At 49.4% G+C, this 20312-nt stretch overlaps 1 protein-coding gene across 1 annotated transcript; it reads left to right on the forward strand.

Annotated features, from left to right (window-relative positions):
• Window positions 1-298: 298 nt before the first annotated feature.
• Window positions 299-20288, forward strand: Ccl24 (C-C motif chemokine ligand 24). The gene is made up of 4 exons (XM_075957167.1): window positions 299-393; window positions 17448-17557; window positions 17758-17875; window positions 19652-20288. The coding sequence occupies exons 2-4, from the start codon at window positions 17485-17487 to the stop codon at window positions 19818-19820; spliced, it is 360 nt and encodes a 119-aa protein (XP_075813282.1). The 5' UTR covers window positions 299-393; window positions 17448-17484; the 3' UTR covers window positions 19821-20288.
• The last annotated feature ends 24 nt before the right edge of the window (window positions 20289-20312 follow it).

The raw sequence follows: 20312 nt of genomic DNA on the forward strand, positions 1-20312 counted from the left end.
GACAATCCTCCCATAAACCAAAGGGCAAGACAATCCATAGAGGCCGCCTGTGCCCCCTCCCTGCCTCTGTCTTGAGCCACACCCCTTCCTGGATTGGGCTCGGGTATGTGGGGTAGAAGTTCATCTCTAGAGTGGCTCAATGTGCACCCCCTGCTGAGAGTAGCTCTCACCCCAACCAGTCCATTCCATCTGTTTATAGTGGGCTAGTCAACATCTTGAAAGTCCTTGCGAATTCTCCATTTTGCAAAGCCAAGTGAGGTGAAATTCTCAGCCTTCTCCTCCACAACCTCCTGAAGAGGTCCCTCCCCTTCTCCTGAACCTCTGGATCTGAGTAAGTCAAAGGGAAGACCGCTTCTCGACTTGGTGTTTGAACCGTCACAGGGTCACTTCCAGGTAAGTGTTTCTCAGGATTCCCCTGTGCCTAGTACCCTTGGAGTGTGTGTGTGTGTGTGTGTGCACATGTGTGTGTGTGCACATGTGTGTCTGACTGACTGCTTGACCGATTGATAGCAAGGAAGAGGATACCACAAACGGTTGTGACACCACCAATCTGTTCTCCTGAATCTTCTGCGCTTCCTACCTCAATCTTGTCCAAGTTCCTAGCACCAGTGACTTCCCCTTACTTCAAACCCCAGATGTCCTGCTCACTTTGGGAGACAGGGTATGATAGGAACTAAAAGGGACCTGAGGATGGTGTGTGATGATGGTAACAGTGAGGGTCAAAAGGAAGGACCAGAACCTGGAGTGATGGCTCAGAGGTTACAACATTGGCTGCTCTTCCAGGGGCCCCAGGTTCGAGTCTCAGCTCCCACATGGTGTCTCACAGTCCTCAGTAACTCCAGATGCTTGGGACTGTAGACCAGAAGGGATCTCCACAGGCACATAGTACATGGAGAGAATACAGGGAAAACTCTCATACATAGAAAATAAATATATCTTTATTTTGAAAAGGAAGGGACAGATGGGAGAAGAACGCATCATATGGAATGGGCACCACTCAACAGAGGGCATTTGCCCAGCACACGATGAGGACAAGGGATCCTCCCAGGAAGGCATGGGGTCAGCCTGCTCTGTCCCACCTTAGGGCTCTTCTGGGCTCATCATCAAAATCTCCGTCTTAGTTTTCTCCCTGGTGAAATAGGGATAATACAAGAAAAGAAGTTCAGAGGAAAATACCTGTAGATCACTGATAGAGCGTTTGCCTAGAATCCCCCAGTAAGGGGCTGGAAGCACAGCTCACTGATAGAGTGTCTTCCTAGAATCCCCCAGTAAGAGGCCAGAAGCACAGCTCACTGGTAGAGTGTCTGCCTAGCATATTCAAGACTCTAAATTCCATTGAAAAGTTCAGAGGAGCCAGGCAGGACCCAGAGCAGTGGTCCTCAACTTCCCTAATGTTGCCACCCTCATGATATAGGACCTGACCAGAAAATTATCTTCCTTGCTACTTTATAACTGTCATTTTGTCACTGTTACAAATTGTAATGTAAATATCTGTGTTTTCCAATGTTCAGTGACCCTGAAGGGGTTGTGATCCACAGGTTGAGAACCCTTGACCTGGAGGAACACCCACCCACTGAAGGGCAACAGTGTTGATGCCACAGCTAGTTAGTGAATGATTAGTTTGATTAAGTTTTATCATTGTGTTTGATCACAGGTGTAGCCAGCCTGTGGTCATGGGCCACATATCTCCTAGGAGAGCTATGAATCAGGACCAACACAAAAGGATAAACTTACTTTATACATTATTAAAACTTTCTGCTATTTTTTTTTCTGGCTTTTGAGACAAGGTTTCTCTGTGTAGCCCTGGCTGTCCTTGAACTCACTCTCTAGACTAGGCTGGCTGACTTCAAACTCACAGAGATGAATTCACCTGCCTCTGCCTGCAGAGTGCTGGGATTTAAAGGTGCGGACCACTGCTGCCCGGGTCATTTTGGTCATATTCAAGCATGAACTTTGTTGGTGACTGTTTTGTGCCATCTAGAGAATGATCTATAGTAGGTGATCATAGGTGGTTTTAAATGAGTGAGCTTGTTAAGTTTATAGCAAGCTAACGTGAAAAAATAGCAAGAGCTATATAGATGATAGATAGAGAGATAGATAGATGGAAGACATTGAAGACAGCTAGCTAGCTAGAAGATAGACAGTTAAATAAATAGATAAAAGATAGATGATGATAGATAGATCACAGACATTGAAGATAGACAGACAAACAGAGAGACAGATATATGATAGGAGGTAGGTAGACAGGCAGATGGATAAAAACTATCTATCATCAAATCCAGTACTCAAAACATCCAGCAGAAAACAATGGGGAAGCCAAGGCAGTCAGCCAGAGTGCCCCCCACTGAGCTTTCTTCCCACAGATGAATGCCCAGGTTCTCTGTCCCACTGCAGGAAGCTTTGTATTAGAGGCTAGGCAGTAGAAATGTCTGTTGGAAATGGTGCAACTTCTAGCTGGTCTTGAGGACATAGTGTTTCACTCTTGGACTGTTTGACTGCCCTTTACTCCCTGTCGCAGAATCAGAGGAACAGCCACCCTCAGACATGCATGCATAGGTACATAGGTCTGAAGTGGGGTACGAGAGGACACACATGCCCCCTTATCAGTGTGGGACTGCCACAGCCAGTTTATACAGTGCTCGGGATAGAACCCGGCGCTCTACAAACTCAGCTATACTCCCGGTCCCTGGGTTGGCTTTTTCAAGACGGGGTGTCACTCTGTAGTCCAGGTTATTGTCAAACTCATGGTAATCCTCCATCCTCAAACATCCTTGCCCCTGCCCTGCCCCAAGTTCTGAGACTATGGGCTTGTTTAATTTGTTTGTCTTTGAAACCACGTTTTCCTCTGCAGCGGAGCCTGATCTAGACTCCACAACACTCCTGCCTCAGCCTACCAAGGGCTGGGATTGCAGGTCTCCTCCTGCTCTGCAGACTCACTGTGTCATGCTCGTAAATGTTGTCTTTGCTGATTTGAGCAGCTATTGAAGATCTCCTAGCTCGTTCCTCCTGTGTCAGGAGACATTCTGTGGATGGCACTGACCCCATTTACCAGACTGCTGCCACTACATAGCACTATTGACTCAGCCGCTTCAGCAGCAGCTTTTCCCACATCCTAGTCTTGGGGGCTAGGGTGAGACTGAGGCATGGGAAGAGATGGTTTCTTCCAAGGGCTGAACCAAGAGCCCTATTCCAGGCCAGTCTCCTCCTGCATGAATGGCCTTTGCTTTTTCCTCTGGCTTCACATCTCTCTCCTCTGTCTGAATCTGTCTATGTGTTCAAGTTTCCTTTTTCTATGAGAAAACCATTGATTGAGCAGGCTAGTGTAGCTCAGTGGTAGAGCCCCTGCCTAGAATCCCCCAGTGAGGGGCTGGGGTGTGGCTCAGTGGTAGAGCCCCTGCCTAGAATCCCCCAGTGAGGGGCTAGGGTGTGGCTCAGTGGCAGAGCCCCTGCCTAGAATCCCCCAGTGAGGGGCTGGGGTGTGGCTCAGTGGTAGAGCACTTGCCTAGAATCCCCCAGAGAAGGGCTGGAGTGTGGCTCAGTGGTAGAGCACCTGCCTAGAGTCCCCCAGTAAGGGGCTGTGGTATGGATCAGCAATAGAGCATTTGCCTATCAGGAAGGAAGCCCTGGATCCTGTTCCTGTAACTACAAAGAGATGAGAAGAGGTGAGTGGAAGACTAACATTCCTGGGCACAGTGGTCCATGCCTATGATCCCAGCACTTGGGAGTCTGAGGGCAAGAGAATCCTGAGACCATTCTGTGTTATCTATTGAGATCCTGCCTCAAACAAACAAGCAAACAAATAAACAAACGAATCTCAAATGAACTAAGGAGAAAACAACACTAATCATTGAGGTAGTGGCACAGGCCTTTAATCCCAGCGCTCAGGAGGCAGAGGCAGATGGGTTCTGTGAGTTCGAGGCCAGCCTGGTCTACAGAGGGAGTTCTAGGACAGCCAGGGCCACAAACTAAAAAGAAAAAGAGAAGAGCACCAATCATACTGCTTGGGGCTTATCCGAATGAACGTATTTTAACTTGATCTTTTGTAGAAAGATTGCGCCTTCTAAATAAGTCACATGCCAAAGCAGTCCAACATTTCATGTATGGGTAGAGAAAACACAGAATTCCATCCTCAACCCATCTGTCCATTCCTTCATCCATCCGCACATCTAGGAATCCTTATGATTATTCAGGGCATCACTGACCTATTGCTGTCCACATTGTTCTGGATTTGGCCAGCGTGTACTCCAATGAGCTAGCTCTTTCCTCTTGTGTGGTCCCTCTATCGGCCTAGCATATAAAGCTATCCCAGCCTCCGCTTTCCCCACCTGAGGGCTAGACTGGCCATTTTCTCTTTTGCTTTATTTTTTGAGTCCAGATCTGGAATAGCTTGGAACTCTGTGTAACCTATTTTGGGGTCTAGAATGCACAACCTTCTTTGTATCTCATGAGGATTCTAGGCAGGTGCTCTACCACTGAGTCACACCCCCAGCCCCTCACTGGGGGATTCTAGACAGGTGCTCTACCACTGAGCCACACCCCAGCCCCTCACTGGGGGATTCTAGGCAGGGGCTCTACCACTGAGCCACACCCCAGCCTCTCACTGGGGGATTCTAGGCAGGGGCTCTACCACTGAGCCACACCCCAGCCCCTCACTGGGGATTCTAGGCAAATGCTCTACCACTGAGCCACACCCCAGCCCCTCACTGGGGGATTCTAGGCAGGGGCTCTACCACTGAGCCACATCCATAGCCTTCATTTTCTTTCATAGAGTGGTGTTTGATATAAGATTTGCCAGAGAGAATAAGAGGGCCCTGCAGCACAAGGAAGACCACAAGGGACTCAAAAGATCGAGGGACAGGTGAGACCTGTATACACTCTTGGTCCCAGCAATAGGGAGGCTGAGGCAGAAGGATCATAAGCTGGACTGTATATTGAAACTCCATCTCATAAAACAGGGGAGGGACAAGAGAGGGGGTGATGACTGATGCTGGCTTCCTGAGGACTCTGCCAGGTGTCTTCTGCTAGAAGCTTCCTCCTCGGTCAGGGGCACAGCTTGTGCTTTGGGGAGCCTGAGGGGAAATCCCCTTGCTCCCCACCTTCCTGTGCTATGCCAGGTTCCAACCGATAAACCAGACCACTGGTCCAAAACTGGGCCACCTGAGGGGACAGACCATCTCTCTGGCTTTGGGTGTGGTCTGAATCAAGCCTTTAAGGCCCAGCTATTTACATAAATAGTTTTGAAAAGCATCTCAGCATCCTATCTTTTTCATCTTTCTTTTTGTATTATGTTTTGTTTTGTTTTCCAAAACAGCTTTTCTCTGCAGCTTTGGAACCAATCCTGGAACTCGCTCTGTAGACCAGGCTGACCTCGAACTCACAGAGATCCACCTGCCTCTGCCTCCCAAGTGCTGAGATGAAAGGCGTGTGCTACCACTGCCCAGCTTCTATTTCTTTTTCTAATTGAAATCAAATCCAAAAATATAGAATAGATCATTTTATCCTTTTTACAATGTAAGTTGAAGGGTGTGGTATTGCTTGGTGATGGAGAAGTGTCCTGGGTTCAATCCCCAGCACCCTTACCACCAACAGAAAGATCTTCTAAAAGGGTAGTTTGAGGCTAGCAAGACGGCTCAGCAGGTAAAGGCACTTGCCAGCAAGACTATGAACCTGAGTTCAGTCCTCCAGCCCCACAAGGTAGAAGGAAAGAATTGAGGAGCACCTGCCTAGAATTGCCCAGTGAGGGGCTGGGGTGTGGCTCAGTGGCAGAGCCCCTGCCTAGAATCCTCCAGTGAGGGGCTGGGGTGTGGCTCAGTGGTAGAGCCCCTGCCTAGAATTCCCCAGTGAGGGGCCGAGGTATGGATCATCAATAGAGCCTTTGCCTATCAGGAAGGAAGCCCTGGACCTCTTTCCTGTAACTCAAAGAGATGAGAAGAGGTGTAGTGTTACACATCTTTAATCCCAGCACTCAGGAGGCAGAGGCAGGTGGGTCTCTGTGAGTTCGAGGCCAGACTGGTTACAGAGTGAATCTCAGGACAGCCAGGGTTACATAGTTAGACCTTGTCTCAAACAAACAAACAAATAGAAAAAAACAGACACTTTTGCAAGTTTTCCTCTGACATTCACAGCTGTGACATGGCATGTATGTTCCCTGCACCTCTGCACACACAAATTACATAAATAAAATATAAGAAAGCATCTGGAAAGGTAAAATAGGGTACATTGAGCAGAACAGTTACAAATGGTGAACATATAACCACAGTCTAATTCCAGAACACTTTATCAGCCCTAAAAAGAAACCCTGTCCCCACTTCCCCTACCTCTCGGGTCTTGGTTAATCCCTATGGATTCTTCTGTTCTGTTTCTTCAATTGCCCTTCGCAAAAAGCCTGAGAAGTGATTACCCAAATCATATCTTACAAATGGGGTCATTTCATGTGATGTCCTCAAGGCTCATCGCCCACATTGTGGCATCTATCAGCACCTAAGATTCCACTGCATAGATGTTGCCCAGTTTTCCCCATCCCATTTTTAGCAATTATGAGAAATGCAGCTAGAAACATTAGCAGGCAAGTTCTCGTGCGGACGTCCTTTTTTTTTTTTTAATTTGCTAAGGCATGTAGAGTAAAATTGTTGAGTCATATCATAATGCTATTCTCAACTTTGAGGAACTGCTGAACGTTTCCATAGTGGTCATGACATTTATATTCCAACTGGCAATGAGCGGAAGTTCCTGGTTCCTTGACAGAATTTGTTATTTTCCGTCTTCATTTCATTGTAGTAACCAAACCGAAATCCACGTAGGTGTGCCTCCAGCTCAGTAGCATTAACCCGCTCACGCTGTTGCATAACAGACCATCTAATTCTCTAGAACTTCGTCATGTTGCAAATGAACCCTGCACCCATCCAACTGCTTACCTACCCACAGCCTCTAATGATCAGACTTCTACTGGTGGGGGTGTTTCTGTAAATGGAGGACAGGGGAGGTAGCTCATCTGTAGAGTAATGCGCGAAACAATCCCACACCAGTTAGGATTTAAAGGGGTATTTATTTTGGGGGGTAAAACTCACAAAGCACCAACCATCAGGAAAGGAGCCTAGTCGCCCGGAGCAGGAGCGGGAACCAAGCACGGGAACCAAGAGAGCAGGCCGAGGCTTGCAGCACTTTTTTTTAAAGATAAATAGACCACGCCCCAGTGGGCTGGTATTTCAGCAGCCAATGGCTGAAGGAGCGGAAGGTCCTCCCGCAGCAGTAGAGCCATTAATGGACCAGTTGTGGCGTACAGGGGTCCGCAAGATGGCTCAGCAGGTAAAGGTGTTTGCTGATAAACCTGACTGACATGGCGGAAGGAAAGAATTGACATTTGCAAGTTATCCTCTGACCTCCACACGCACAAGACGGTATGTGTGCAATGAACTCCAACACACAATAACTAACTAACAACTCTTTCAAGGAAAGCTCAAAGCTGGGTGAAATGTCACTGCCTCTGCCTCCCGAGTGCTGGGATTGAAGGCGTGCGCCACCACCACCCGGCTAGGCAATGTTTTTTATTATCTTTTTTAATTTTTATTTTTAGGTACGTGTGTGTGTCTGTCTGTCTGTCTCTGTCTGTGTGTGTCCGTGTCTGTGTTTGCGCACGAGTGCCCACAGAGGTCATAAGAGAGAGTCAGGAGCTCAGGAGTTGGAGTTAAAGATGGTTGTGGGCCAATCAATGTAGGGACTGGGAAGAGGACTGAGGTCCTCTGAAGGAGCAGTGAACGCTTTGACCACTGAGCCATCTCTCTAGCCCTTCTGGAGATTCTCAAACCGTAGCCTGGGTTGGTCTGGGGTTCATGATACAGGCCAGGCTGACCTCCAACTCACAGTAGTTCTCTTGCCCTGAGTGCCCGGGTTACAGTCTGAGTCACCACGCCTGGCTCAGAGAGCGTGCTTGATAAAGAAAAGGAAAGTATTTTCCAACCGTTCAAGAGGCATCTCAGAAGGGCCTCTGGCTGTATCATCGTATGGTGGGGGCAGAGGGAAAGAGGGAGGGGCGAGGGAGAAAGAGACTCCCCCTGTGTACATATGTGTGTATACTTGTGAGCTCACCCTGTGAATACATGTGTGTATGCTTGTGAGTTCGACCTGTGTATACATGTGTGTATGCTTGTGCACACTTAGGTGCGCATGCTGGAGGAAGCCAGAGGACTCCCTCAGCTTTCATGTCTCAGGTGCCTTCATTTTCTCCATTTATTTCTGAGACAAGGTCTCTCATTTCCTGGAGCTCACCTTGTAGACTCTGCTAGCTGTCCAGCAAGGCCCAGGTCCTCCTGCCTCCCTGCTCCTGGGCTTCTGGGGTCACAGTTGTGGACTATCACACCTGCCTTTTTTTTTTTAATGACACGGTCTCACTCTAGGCTGGAATTTGCTATGTAGACTAGGCTGGTCTTGAACTCAGAGATCTGCCTGCCTCTGCCTCTGGAGTGCTGGGACTAAAGGCATTCGCTACCAAGCCCAGCAAGCTGGTTTTTCCATTTGTTTGTTTAACTGTGGGTTCCTGGGATTGAACTCGGACCTTCACGCTTGCGAGGCAAACATTTTACCCACTGAGCTGTCTCCTCTGTCACAGCCTCGTTCTTTGTCCCAACCCTTTCCCACAAAAGTGCTCATCTGCTAGTGAGCACAGAGCTCTCACGACTACTGAATGTCCCATCTCTTTGTGTGCGGGTCTGAGTGTGTGTGTGTGTGTGTGTGTGTGTGTGTGTGTTCTCACCGGATCTGAAGCCCACCGTTCTTCACCTAGGCTGGCTGACCAACAAGGGCGGGTGGTTGCCCTGCCTTCCCGCCACCCCCAGCTGGGCTCCCGTGAGCATGCATAGCCACACCTTCTTTTACTTTTGGTTTTGTTCTTTCGAGACAGGGTTTCTCTGTGTAGCCCTAGCTGTCCTGGCACTCTCTCTGTAGACCAGGCTGGCCTCAAACTCACAGAGATCCTCCTGCCTCTGCCTCCCGAGTGCTGGGATAAAAGGCGTTTGCCACCACCACCCAGCTGTACCCTACTTTATGTGTGGACACTGGGGGTCTGAACTCACAGGCTCCTGCCTGCACTCTTATCCCTGAAGCCACCCCCAGCCTGAGATCTTGCCTCTCAGCATGGCTGTGTTTGAGCTTAAAGGTTGCAGTCCATTACCACCAGGAAAGGATTCCGACCACAGCGAGTGGGAATGGGGTCCTAAGCAGGGCAACTCAGATTTTGTTCCTTCCTCTCCTGTGTGTTCTTCAAGGTGTATCCCCTCTGGGGAATGCAGCTGGGCTTTGTCTAGTCCCCATCTAAGCCTAGGCCCCCTGGACATCAGCAGGGTTGGCAACAGGATCTCCCTACCACCTGATGTCCCTGCTATGACGGACTGTTAGCTCCTGAAGCTGTGGGCTCAAATAGACACCTCCTCCCTCCCGCTGCTTCAGTCAACTACCCCGGCCCCAATACCGTCTCATCCCACCCGCCCATGGAGCCTGCCAAGTCACCAGGTCACAGTTCTTGACCTCATTAACCTACTCAGAACTGGGAGTGGTTGCCACAGGATCAAGGCTGGGTCCCACTTGTGAGAGACACTCACAGATCTTTCCAAACACCAGCGCCATCCTTCCTGACTGTTGCAAGCCTCCCTTTCCTTCCATTGACGATGATGGTGATGAATGGAGATTAGCTTCTAAAGAACTGGTCCATTTCCTAGGCAACCAGGGCTCTGCTCCAACCCTGCCCCGCCCCACACTGAGAGCCCTAGCCTCTGCCTGTATGTCCCAAATGGTCTGAGAATGATCTACGACGGCCATACATTTGACTTTGAATGAGTGAGTTTACCGACCATATACAGCAAGCAGAAATAAAAGAATAAGGGAAGAGGAAGAGAGAACACAAACTATCAAAGCAGGCACTCGAAACATCCAGCAGAAACCAACTCGGGGAGTCCATTGGAGCAGCAGGCTGGAGTTTCAGAGCAAGAGCCAGGGCAGAGGGGAGTGTCCCATCAAGTAAGACTTCCTATAAAAGAACAATTAACAGGAGCTGGAGAGATGGCTCAGCGATTAAGAGTGTGTGCTTCTTGCAGAGGACCGGAGTTTGTATCTAATCACCTACATAGTGGCTCATAGCCTCCTGTAACTCTAGCTTCAAGGAATCTAATGCTCCCTTCTGGATTCATACGCACACAGGAACACACAGACATTTACACAAAATTAATAATTTAGAATTAAAAAGAGAAAAACCGCCGGGCGGTGGTGGCGCACGCCTTTAATCCCAGCACTTGGGAGGCAGAGGCAGGCGGATCTCTGTGAGTTCGAGACCAGCCTGGTCTACAAGAGCTAGTTCCAGGACAGGCTCCAAAACCACAGAGAAACCCTGTCTCGAAAAAACCAAAAAAAAAAAAAAAAAAAAGAGAAAAACCCAGTCTTGAAAAACCAGGGGGGAAAAAGAGATTTCTTTCTTTTTATTATATGTGTATGGGTGTTTTCTTACATATATGTCTCTGCACCACGTGTTCATACCTGGTGCCCACAGAATCTGGAAGAGGGCATCGGATCCCCTGGAGCTGGAGCTATGGACAGTTGTGAGCTGCCATGTGGGTGCTGGAGATTGAACATGGGTCCTCTGGGAGAGCAGCCACTGAGTGCTCTTAACCGCTGAGCCATCTCTCAGAAGCGGACTGGGGAGGCAGAGGCCATCAGCTGGAATGCCCCATTAAGCTTTCTCTCCAGGGCTGAGCGTCCAGCTTCTCTCTCCCACTACAGGGACCTTTATACCATGAGGTGAACACTAGTGACCTCTATTGGAAAAGGGTCACCTTCCAGATGTCCCCAAGGCCACAGCAGTTTCATTCTTGGGCCGTTTTCCTGTTCTCTTTCTTCCCTGTCACAGAGTTAGTGGTGAGGGCAGCTGATCCCTAGACATGGGACCTTGGAGGACACTGAGACAAACATGCTTGGGTCTGTAATGGGGGAGTGAGCTCTAACAGCACACAACAGTGTTCCAATCTTCTGTATATTGTATCATATTCTGCTTCTGCAGCATTATGGCCATCAGCGCCCGTGTCCCTGCTGTGGTGTGATATGAAATGGCCCCCTGCAGACTCATGTATTTGAACTTTTGTTCCCTTGCTGGTGGCTTTGATCTGAAAGGCTATGCAATCTCTGGCACAGGGTATCCCCTCCCCCCAGCTGCTGGCAATGGGTCATTAAAGGTGAATCCCGAAGGCTCCTGCCTGGCTCTTTGCTTTTTAGTGGTGACCCTGTCAACAAAGACTGGGCCTCTCCTGCCCCCGTGCCTTCCTTGCCATAACAGACTTAAATTCCTGGAAGTCATGACCAAAAGCCTTTCTTCTCAAGTTGTTTGATTAGGTATTTTGTCTGAGTGCCAAGAAAAGTGATCACAGCCCTCTTCCTGGATCATGTCTTGAGATATTTTGAACTAATTCATTTCTCTTTTAATTTCTTTAGTACAGGTTCATGTACATGTCTGTCACTAAGCCCATCTCTCACCGGGGGATTCTAGGCAGGTGCTCTACCACTGAGCCACACCCAGCCTCTCACTGGGGGATTCTAGGCAGGGGCTCTACCACTGAGCCACACCTCAGCCCCTCACTGGGGGATTCTAGGCAGGTTCTCTACCACTGAGCCACACCCCAGCCCCTCACTGGGGGATTCTAGGCAGGGGCTCTACCACTGAGCCACACCCCAGCCCCTTACTGGGGGATTCTAGGCAGGGGCTCTACCACTGAGCCACACCCAGCCTCTCACTTGGGGATTCTAGGCAGGTGCTCTACCACTGAACCACACCCCAGTCCCTCACTGGGGGATTCTAGGCAGGGGCTCTACCACTGAGCCACACTCCAGCCCCTCACTGGGGGATTCTAGGCAGGGACTCTATGGTTGACATAGACCTCGGCCCTCTTTCCTCATTTTATTTGAGACAGGGTCACACTCAGTTGCCCAGGCTGGCCTTGAATCATATGGAGCAGTATATTGGCCTGGAACTTGTAATTCTCTTGCCTCAGACTTTCAGGTTGCTGGCACGACAGGTCTAGGCTCAACTCCCAGCTCACCTGAGGGCACCTAACATCACCTGTGTAAACATCTTAAGCAGAATCTGCTGGCATACTTGTAAACACAAAATTGCTCTCTGACCTCCACACATTCTTTATGGTACAGGAGCGTGCACATGCAAACACACACACACACACACAAACACACACACACAGACTAATGATAAATGCATTTTTTAAAATTCCAAAAATATAGTTGACATTTCAAGAATTATGTTAGAGGGGGTATAGAAAACAAAACAAAAATGAACATAAAGCAAAAGAAATGAAATACATTTAAGAATTAAATTAAAAGTAAACTTCAGTTTTAGCTGACAAAAAAGGCATATTTTAAGTACAATGAAGCAGTATCCACCCTCTGGTTACTTGTGTAGTGTAGTGTTTTACACTGAGTCAGATCTGGCCAGTACCCCACTTTTAAAATGGAGACACTCAGGCCTACAGAGGCGGGGTGGGGGTTCTGAGCTGGACCCGGGACTGGAGTGAGCAGAGCGGAGGGGGGGGGGATACACACGGGCAGACAGACAGACACTCAGGCTTACAGAGGCAGTGTGTGTGGGGGGAGTTCTAAGCTGGACTTGGGGCTGGACCTTGAAGGGAGGACACCCAGGCCTGCAGAGGCAGTGTGGGGGGGGGGTCTGAGCTGGACCTGGGGATGGACCCTGGGCAGGGGACCCTACAGCTCTGAGATGCTTCTTCTGGTTCCTTTGTTTGTCATCTGCCTCTTGCCCACTCCCTTTCTAGAGGCTTCTCCCCGTGCCTGTTGCTTCTTTCTCTTCCTATCTGTCCTTCACTTCCTAGAACCTCCACCTCTACCTGTCCTAAAGCAGGGTGGACTCTGAGGTCCTCCTGCCTCAAGTTCTGGAATCGTCTCGCAGGAGATTTCTTCTCCTACCCCCTCCCTCCTTCCTCCCCTCTCTCTGCTCTCTTCCCCTCCCTTTGTTTCCTCTCCCTCTCCTTCTCCTCTCTCTCCTTCCCTCTTTCTCTTTCTTTCTCTCCATTCCACCTTCTCACATTTCTTGAGACAAGTTTTCACTGAACAGCCCAGGCTGGACCACCATACCGATCCATATAGCCCAGGCTAGCCTTGAGCATTCCATCTCTCCACTTCAGCTTCCCAAGGCTAGGAAGACAGGCACGTGCCACCCACCAGGTCCCACTTCTAAGTCTTGCTTTCAACCTTCCTCCTCTGCCAGTCAATGCCAGCCCTTCAAGAGAAAGGATACGGGTTCCCTTTTGGAAAGCCAGGATTAGTGGCCCAGTGATAGCGTCTTATTTGTCTCCCTTCATAAGGTTTCCATTTTCCTCTAGGAAACTATGGTTGTAGGAACCAGGAATGTATGTGCAAGCCTGAAGGCCTGAGTTCAAATCTCCAGCACCCATATGTTTGCTGTGTGGGGGTACTGGCCCATCTATGCCAGCACTTAGGAAGTGAAGACAGGGGATCCCTGAGGCAAGATGCTGAGTCAGTGAGTTCTGGGCACAGTGAGGAACCCTAGATAAAAGGTTCCTAGATAAAAGGAACCCTGGATAAAAGCACTTACTGTCAACCTCCGGCCTCCATAGGCACACATGCTACATGTACCTGTACACACGTACACACACTGGGACAAACACATGCTTGTATGCATACACCACAGATACTCACATACATACGCAAAAACAACAACCAGGCTTGGGAACCCCACCCACTCCCCTAGACAGACTCGAAGACAGAGTGGGTGGTATTTTAAGGCCTTGGAAAACCCCCTAGGGGGTGTTAGTAATCTGGGGGCACCAACCACTTCAAAGCCTCCCACTGATGACCTTTGCCAACTCACTCGAGTTACAACACCGGGCCCTGAGCATCCCTGCCCATGCACTTCTCTCCCCAGAGAGCCGTGAATTTCCACTTCCTCTTCCTGCCACGTGCTTGGGCTTGCCCCGCAGAATTGCTAAGCAGCAAAGGCTGGGGTTGGCGCTAGAAAATACAACAATGTGGGGGAGGGGCTGGAAGATGGCTCGGTGGCTAAAGCATTTGCTGTACAAACTTGACGACCTGAATTCAGATCCCCAGAACCTAGGCAAAGGCAGAAAGAGAGAACCGGTCCCACGAAATTATCCTCTGACCTCCACATGTGTGTCACAGCACACAGGTTCCCTACCCCCAACAATCGCATAAATCAATCAGTAGATCGATTTTTTTTTTAAGTTGGGTTTTAGCAATGGGAGCTTGTAACCCCAGTGCTGGAGCAGAGGGAGAGAGGGATCCCTGAAGTTCGCTGGCCAATCAGTCTAGACAAATCAGAGATCTCCAGGGTCTGTGAGAAATCCTGTCTCGGAAGCTGAGGCGGACTGAGGCCGCAGAGCTGGCTCCGTGGGGAAGCGCGCCTTCTGCTCTTGCAGAAGTTCAATTCCCAGCCTCCAAGCCTGGCTGTTTTCAGCTGCCTATAAACCCGCTTCCAGGTGATCTGACGACCTCTTCTGGTCTCTAGCGGCCTCTGCACTTGCATGCATAGCCGCACACACACAATTTAAAATAAAAATAAAATCTACATAGATAAATGTGGAGAGAAGGGAAAGATTCCCGACATAAACCTCTTGTGGCTTCCACTCTTGTGCGCGCGCACCCGGTTGCACTCACGTGTTCGTGTACTGTTATTGCGCGAGGCTCCAGATCAACCCAAACAGACACACGAAGGTACCACAAGGCAAGATTTAACCCCAGGGCAGCACAAAAGAAGGGGGAAAGTGGAGGGGGCCGATCAATCAGGGCCGCAGAACAGACTCGGGAGCTGAACCGCAACCCTGAGTGCCAGCTGAAGCAAGGTATTTAAGCACGAAAGTCACAAACAGTCAAGTTACAGTTACAACTACTCTCAATCAGAAATCAAAGATTAGGGGCTTTCTTTAAGTGTTCCGTGATTGTCAACCGACGCACAGTACAAGCGTTTCAGTCCGACAACCGGTGTCGGCGTTTCAGCCCAACCAACCCGATTTATTTGTTCTTTCTGTTGTTAGGAACAGCCATAGTGTTTCTAGGGACCTAAAGAGGCACAGGTCTATTTCTACGGTTTAGGGAGGAGGTGGGTCAGCTATTGGAAAGTTCCCAGTTTCCCTAGGGCTTGGGAACCGGAACTGTGTTTCACCCTACAGGTAGGTAGCACTTAGGGCAGCCGCGTGCTATTGCCTGTTCCCAACAGTACATACACCGTACACACATACCTCATAAGGCATACATAGACAGAAGGTATCGTAATACATTGTAGGCACTCTACTTGCTGCCCTGCCCACTTATCTCTTGTAGGGAACTCAAGAAATCTTTTTCTCCTATCCAAAATAAGAAGGGAAATAAACATTTAATGACCACGCGTGCACACACACACACGCTAAATTACTAACTAAATGCAATAATAACTTTTTAAAGCGTATGCTGGAGAAATGGCTCAGCAGATAAGAGAGCTTGGGTTCTTCCAGAGAACCTGAGTTTAGTTTTCACTGCCTTTGACGACTCCACAGCCAGTTAGAACTCTAGGGGTTCTGATGCCACCTTGTGGCATCCCTGGGTACCTACATACAATACACTCACAACCCCTGAATGCATGCCTGGTGTTTCTGTGACTTCTCTCATGGGGGTGCTGGGTGAGAATTCTCACTGTTCCCCCACACACACACCACATACCACACACACATGTACCCCAAGTGCGTGATGGGTGTTTCTAAAAATGCTGGGGACTTGATGGCCATAGATTTGGGGGCACAGAGGTCCTTATACTCACAGAAAAGCACGAAGAGAACCAGGAATGTTCACCACGCAGGGGTGTCCCCTCAATGGAGTTGGTTTTTATAAACCAAATACCTGCATTCCATCCAGAAAGCCGGGACTGGGTTTTGTTAACGAGCTGCTGACCTTTCTGCTGCCTGTGAAGGCAGACCTCACCCAACACCCCAGAACGATCATCCCAGACTTCCCTCTCTAGACTGTTACCCATCCTCAGGGGAGATGTCACATGTACTTTATGGCCTGCTGACCTCTGTGCTATCAGTCAGAGACCCCACTAGGTTCTAGGACTTTTAGCTACAGAACCTGCCCTCACGGTCACACGTACTGTGTAAAAAGAGTCTCCATGTAGTCACACCTGAAGATGCTTTGTGCACCTGGAATTGTAATGATGGTTGCCTGGAAACCTTTCCCCGAACTGTACTGGGCTTTAACTTTGCTGACAATGAATCGCCTGGCATTAGAGCCCCCAAAGTCTGATCCAGGGTGATGAGGTCGTTCTCATCTCCTTGTTCACTTTGCTTCCCTGTTTGCTGCCTGCATGGACCGCCCCCATAGAAAGGAAGCATCTATCTCTAGAGACTCATTCACCACATGGCATGTTTAATAAAAGTGTGATGGATAGAGAAACCCTGTCTTGAAAAAAAAAGATAAAGTTTGATGGATGAATAAATGAATAGGTGAATGAATGCGTGGGTGGATAGGTGGATGGATTGATGGGTTAATGGGTGGGTGAGTGGGTAGGTGGATGGATGGATGGGTTAGTGGGTGGGTGGATGGGTAAATGGATGGATGGGTTAGTGGGTGGATGGATGGATGGATAAATGGATGTATGGATGACAATGGCTATGTAATGAGGGTACTGGTAGTTATCTAGCAGATTGCCAACTTTGTTTACCCACATGGACAAAGATTGAACTTCTGGGAAAAGACAGAAACACCAAACCACAGAGGGGAAAAAAGTAACCACTTTATCCCTTCATATATCAGGGGTCTTAAGGTTCAAAATCCTTAAGTGGATGCTGGCTTGGGAATTTTATAGGGTCTCAGGGTCCTCCTCTTGCCCCTGTGGGTCCTGTTTAGATACCCACCCCTGTGTTTTCCACCACTTCTACTCCCCGTGCCTTCTGAAAACAAACCACCATCTCAGGAAGCCTGATTCTGCCGTTCTAAGCTTCCTTGAGATGGACAGATGGATGGACAGGTAGATCGATGGATGGCTGGGCAGAAGGCAGGCACAGAGGGGTAACTCTCCCCACTCTGCATCTGCAAAAAAACGGAGGCTCAGAGAACCAAGTAACTTCCCCAGGATCTCACATGCTAAGCAGCAGAACTGAGCCATCTAAAACATCTGCCCTCGGCCTTGCCCCAAGCAGGATGACAGCCCTCCCCCAACACTTTCTTACTAGAATCCCAAAACATCCCTGACTCAGCTAAAGAAGAAACTGACAAAACTTCCCCTTTTTTTCAGACCATAGAATGCTCATGATTTTCGAGGAAGCCCGTGGGGGAGAGGGAGGGAGGGACCCCAGTGTGTGCATCTCCATATAAAGGCCAGGGGAGGGAAGTTGGGGTGTCCTCAGATCTTGAAGGCCCTCTTTCCTGCACCCCAGCTTTGACCTCTGAGCTGAGGCCTCTGATCTCCAGGACATGGCAGGCTCCACCACCGTCATCGCCAGCCTTCTTCTCCTGGTAGCTTGCATGGGCTACATCTTCCCTACAGGTGAGACTTCTGGGCCCAGGTGGGGCTGCTGGTAGCAAAAGCTCCTAAGGGTGCTAGCACAAAGGAGGGTGAGGGACCCGAGCAGCCTGGAACTGGGGGAGGCACTAAGTGGCCTGGAGTATAACCTGTTCTGTGTCTGCAGCTAAGAAAGAGCATATGGAAGACTGCATGCTGACACAAACCTCTCTCCCTCCTTTTAGACTCTGCGACCATCCCCTCTTCTTGCTGCATGTCCTTTGTTTCCAAGAAAATTCCACAACACCGAGTGGTTAGCTACGAGTTGGCCAATGGCAGCGTCTGCCCCAAGGCAGGGGTGATGTGAGTATCTAACCCAGGGACCTCCAGGGTCTCTGAGGGAGTTCAGAACTGGGCATCTTTGAAGAAGGCTCTAGACCTCTCTGGATTTCAGCTTCCTCACCCATAAAACTGGGAGGAAAATAGGGGTGGGGTAGGTTAGTTGGTAGAGTGCCTGTCTAGAACCCACGAAGCCCTGTGTTCAATCCCCAGCCTCACATAACAACCAGGACATGATTCTAGATGCCGGTAATTCCAGCACTCAGAAGGCTGGGAACATCCATGAAGTACCAAAAGGCAGGCAAGGCATTGCGCATGGAGGGAAATACATGATACAGCATTATCCTAACTAATCTTTTAAAAATAATTTATTTAACTTTATTTTATGTGCATTGGTGCAAAGGTGTCATATAAGATGCCCTGGAAATGGAGTTACAGACAGTATGTGGGTGCTGGGGATTGAACCCACATCCTCTGGAAGAACAGCCAATGCTCTTAACCACTGAGCCATCTCTCCAGCCCTATCCTAACTAATCTTAACAGTTCCATGAGGCATTACTAGAAAGCCTTCCAAGAATCCCCCAGTGAGGGGCTGAGGTGTGGCTCAGTGGTAGAGCACCTGCCTAGAATCCCCCAGTGAAGGGCTGGGGTATGGCTCAGTGGTAGAGCCCCTGCCTAGAATCCCCCAGTGAGGGGCTGGGATGTGGCTCAGTGGTAGAGCCCCTGCTTAGAATCCCCCAGTGAGGGGCTGGGATTTGGCTCAGTGGTAGAGCACCTGCCCAGAATCCCCCAGTGAGGGGCTGGGGGCGTGGCTCAATGGTCGAGTACTTTCTTAGCATGCACAAAGCCCTGGGTTTCCATTCCCAGAATGGTAAAAACAAAAACTGTCTTATAGAAAACATAAGACTTTTTTCTTTTACTGAAAGCAGTTGAGGCTCAAGGTCACATGACCAATGAGACTTCTAGATTCCAAATAGCTTCAGAGCCACCTCTCTTTTTTGGGGGGGGGTTCGAGACAGGGTTTCTCTGTAGTTTGGATCCTGTCCTGGAATTCTCACTGTAGACCAGGATGGCCTCTACTCACAGAGATCTGCCTGCCTCTGGGATTAAAGGCGTGTGCCACCACTGCCAGGCCAGAGCCACCTCTTCACCTGGGTTAATAAGCATGAACTCATGTCAAGCAATGGTGCACAGTGGGAAATAACATGTTAATATATTCTCCAGCTGGCATCAGATTGGTTCTGAGAGCAGGCATGGAAGGCGACATCCCAGGCGCCCCTGTCAGTTATAGCATGCCCAGTAGCCATGTTTCCATGCATAGTGTGAACTGGTAACATTCGCCTTCAGAAATAGGTATATGTGTAGTCACCCACATGTGTGTGCATGTACATGTGCCGGCATCACAAGCACTCACCACCATGCCTAGATTTTTCTAAAAGTGGGTTCCGAGGCTTGAACTTGGACCCTCACAGTTGCAAGGCAGACTTTTGACCAACTGAGCTGTCTTCTCAGCTCAGTTTCTCTGCTCTAGATACTGTATCTTCTATCACACCCAGCATTATAATTCAAAAGCAATGCCTCCTCTGTCTCACAAGGAGGCCATAGGATGAGCACGGCACCCCATACTCCATGGTGGTCCTGTCCCCCAGTGGTAAAACCCAGAATGTACAGAAAGAGAACTCACCATGGACGTCCTAGCCCCAAGGGTGAGCAGCTGAGATCCCTGGTCCCCCACACTCGCTTCCTCACAAAGGGACCTTGCCAGACCTCCAACTAATCCCTTGCTCTTCTTTCCCACAGCTTCATCACCAAGAAAGGGCAAAAGCTCTGTGCTGACCCCAAGTTACCCTGGGTCCAGAAGCACATAAAGAACCTGGATGCCAAGAAAAAGCCACCCTCTTCGCGTGTCAAAGCCCTGGGCACCAGGTTTTCCATCCAGAGTCTCCGTGGCAATAGCACGGAGGTTTAGCTGCTTCTCCTCTGGCCCTGAACTTGGACATCGGTCCTGACTCCTTGGCAAGCTGCTTTGGGCTTGGCACACCAGCTGGGACGAGGCCTGAGTTCATTCTCCCACTCTCAGCGTTTCTTTGGGGGAATGTGTTTATTTTTATTTTTTTTTTCTGTGAGAAACTGAGGGAGTTCCGAGCATGCCAGAGTTCTGGTGTTTCCTGTGCTGAACGAGAAGGTTTCAGAAGAACGGCGTTTGTAGTCATTCTGCATTTTCCTCTCGCGTGGCTCCAAGGCTTCATCAGAGCCCAGGTGCATAAAACCAGGGTACCTGCAGGTGTACCTTGTTTGCAGCTGGCTTCGATGGGGTCCTGGGCTTGGGGTGGGGCTTGGGGGCTGGCTGGCTGTCCGCCTGTGGGTGAAGCTCTGTCAACAGTAGTAACCCCCAAGCAGCTTGGGGATAATCCAGACTGGTCCCACCTTCAGAATTTTGAACAAATAAAAACTCAACTGA

Source organism: Microtus pennsylvanicus, chromosome 1 (genome assembly GCF_037038515.1).
Source record: "Microtus pennsylvanicus isolate mMicPen1 chromosome 1, mMicPen1.hap1, whole genome shotgun sequence".
NCBI lineage: Eukaryota > Metazoa > Chordata > Mammalia > Rodentia > Cricetidae > Microtus > Microtus pennsylvanicus.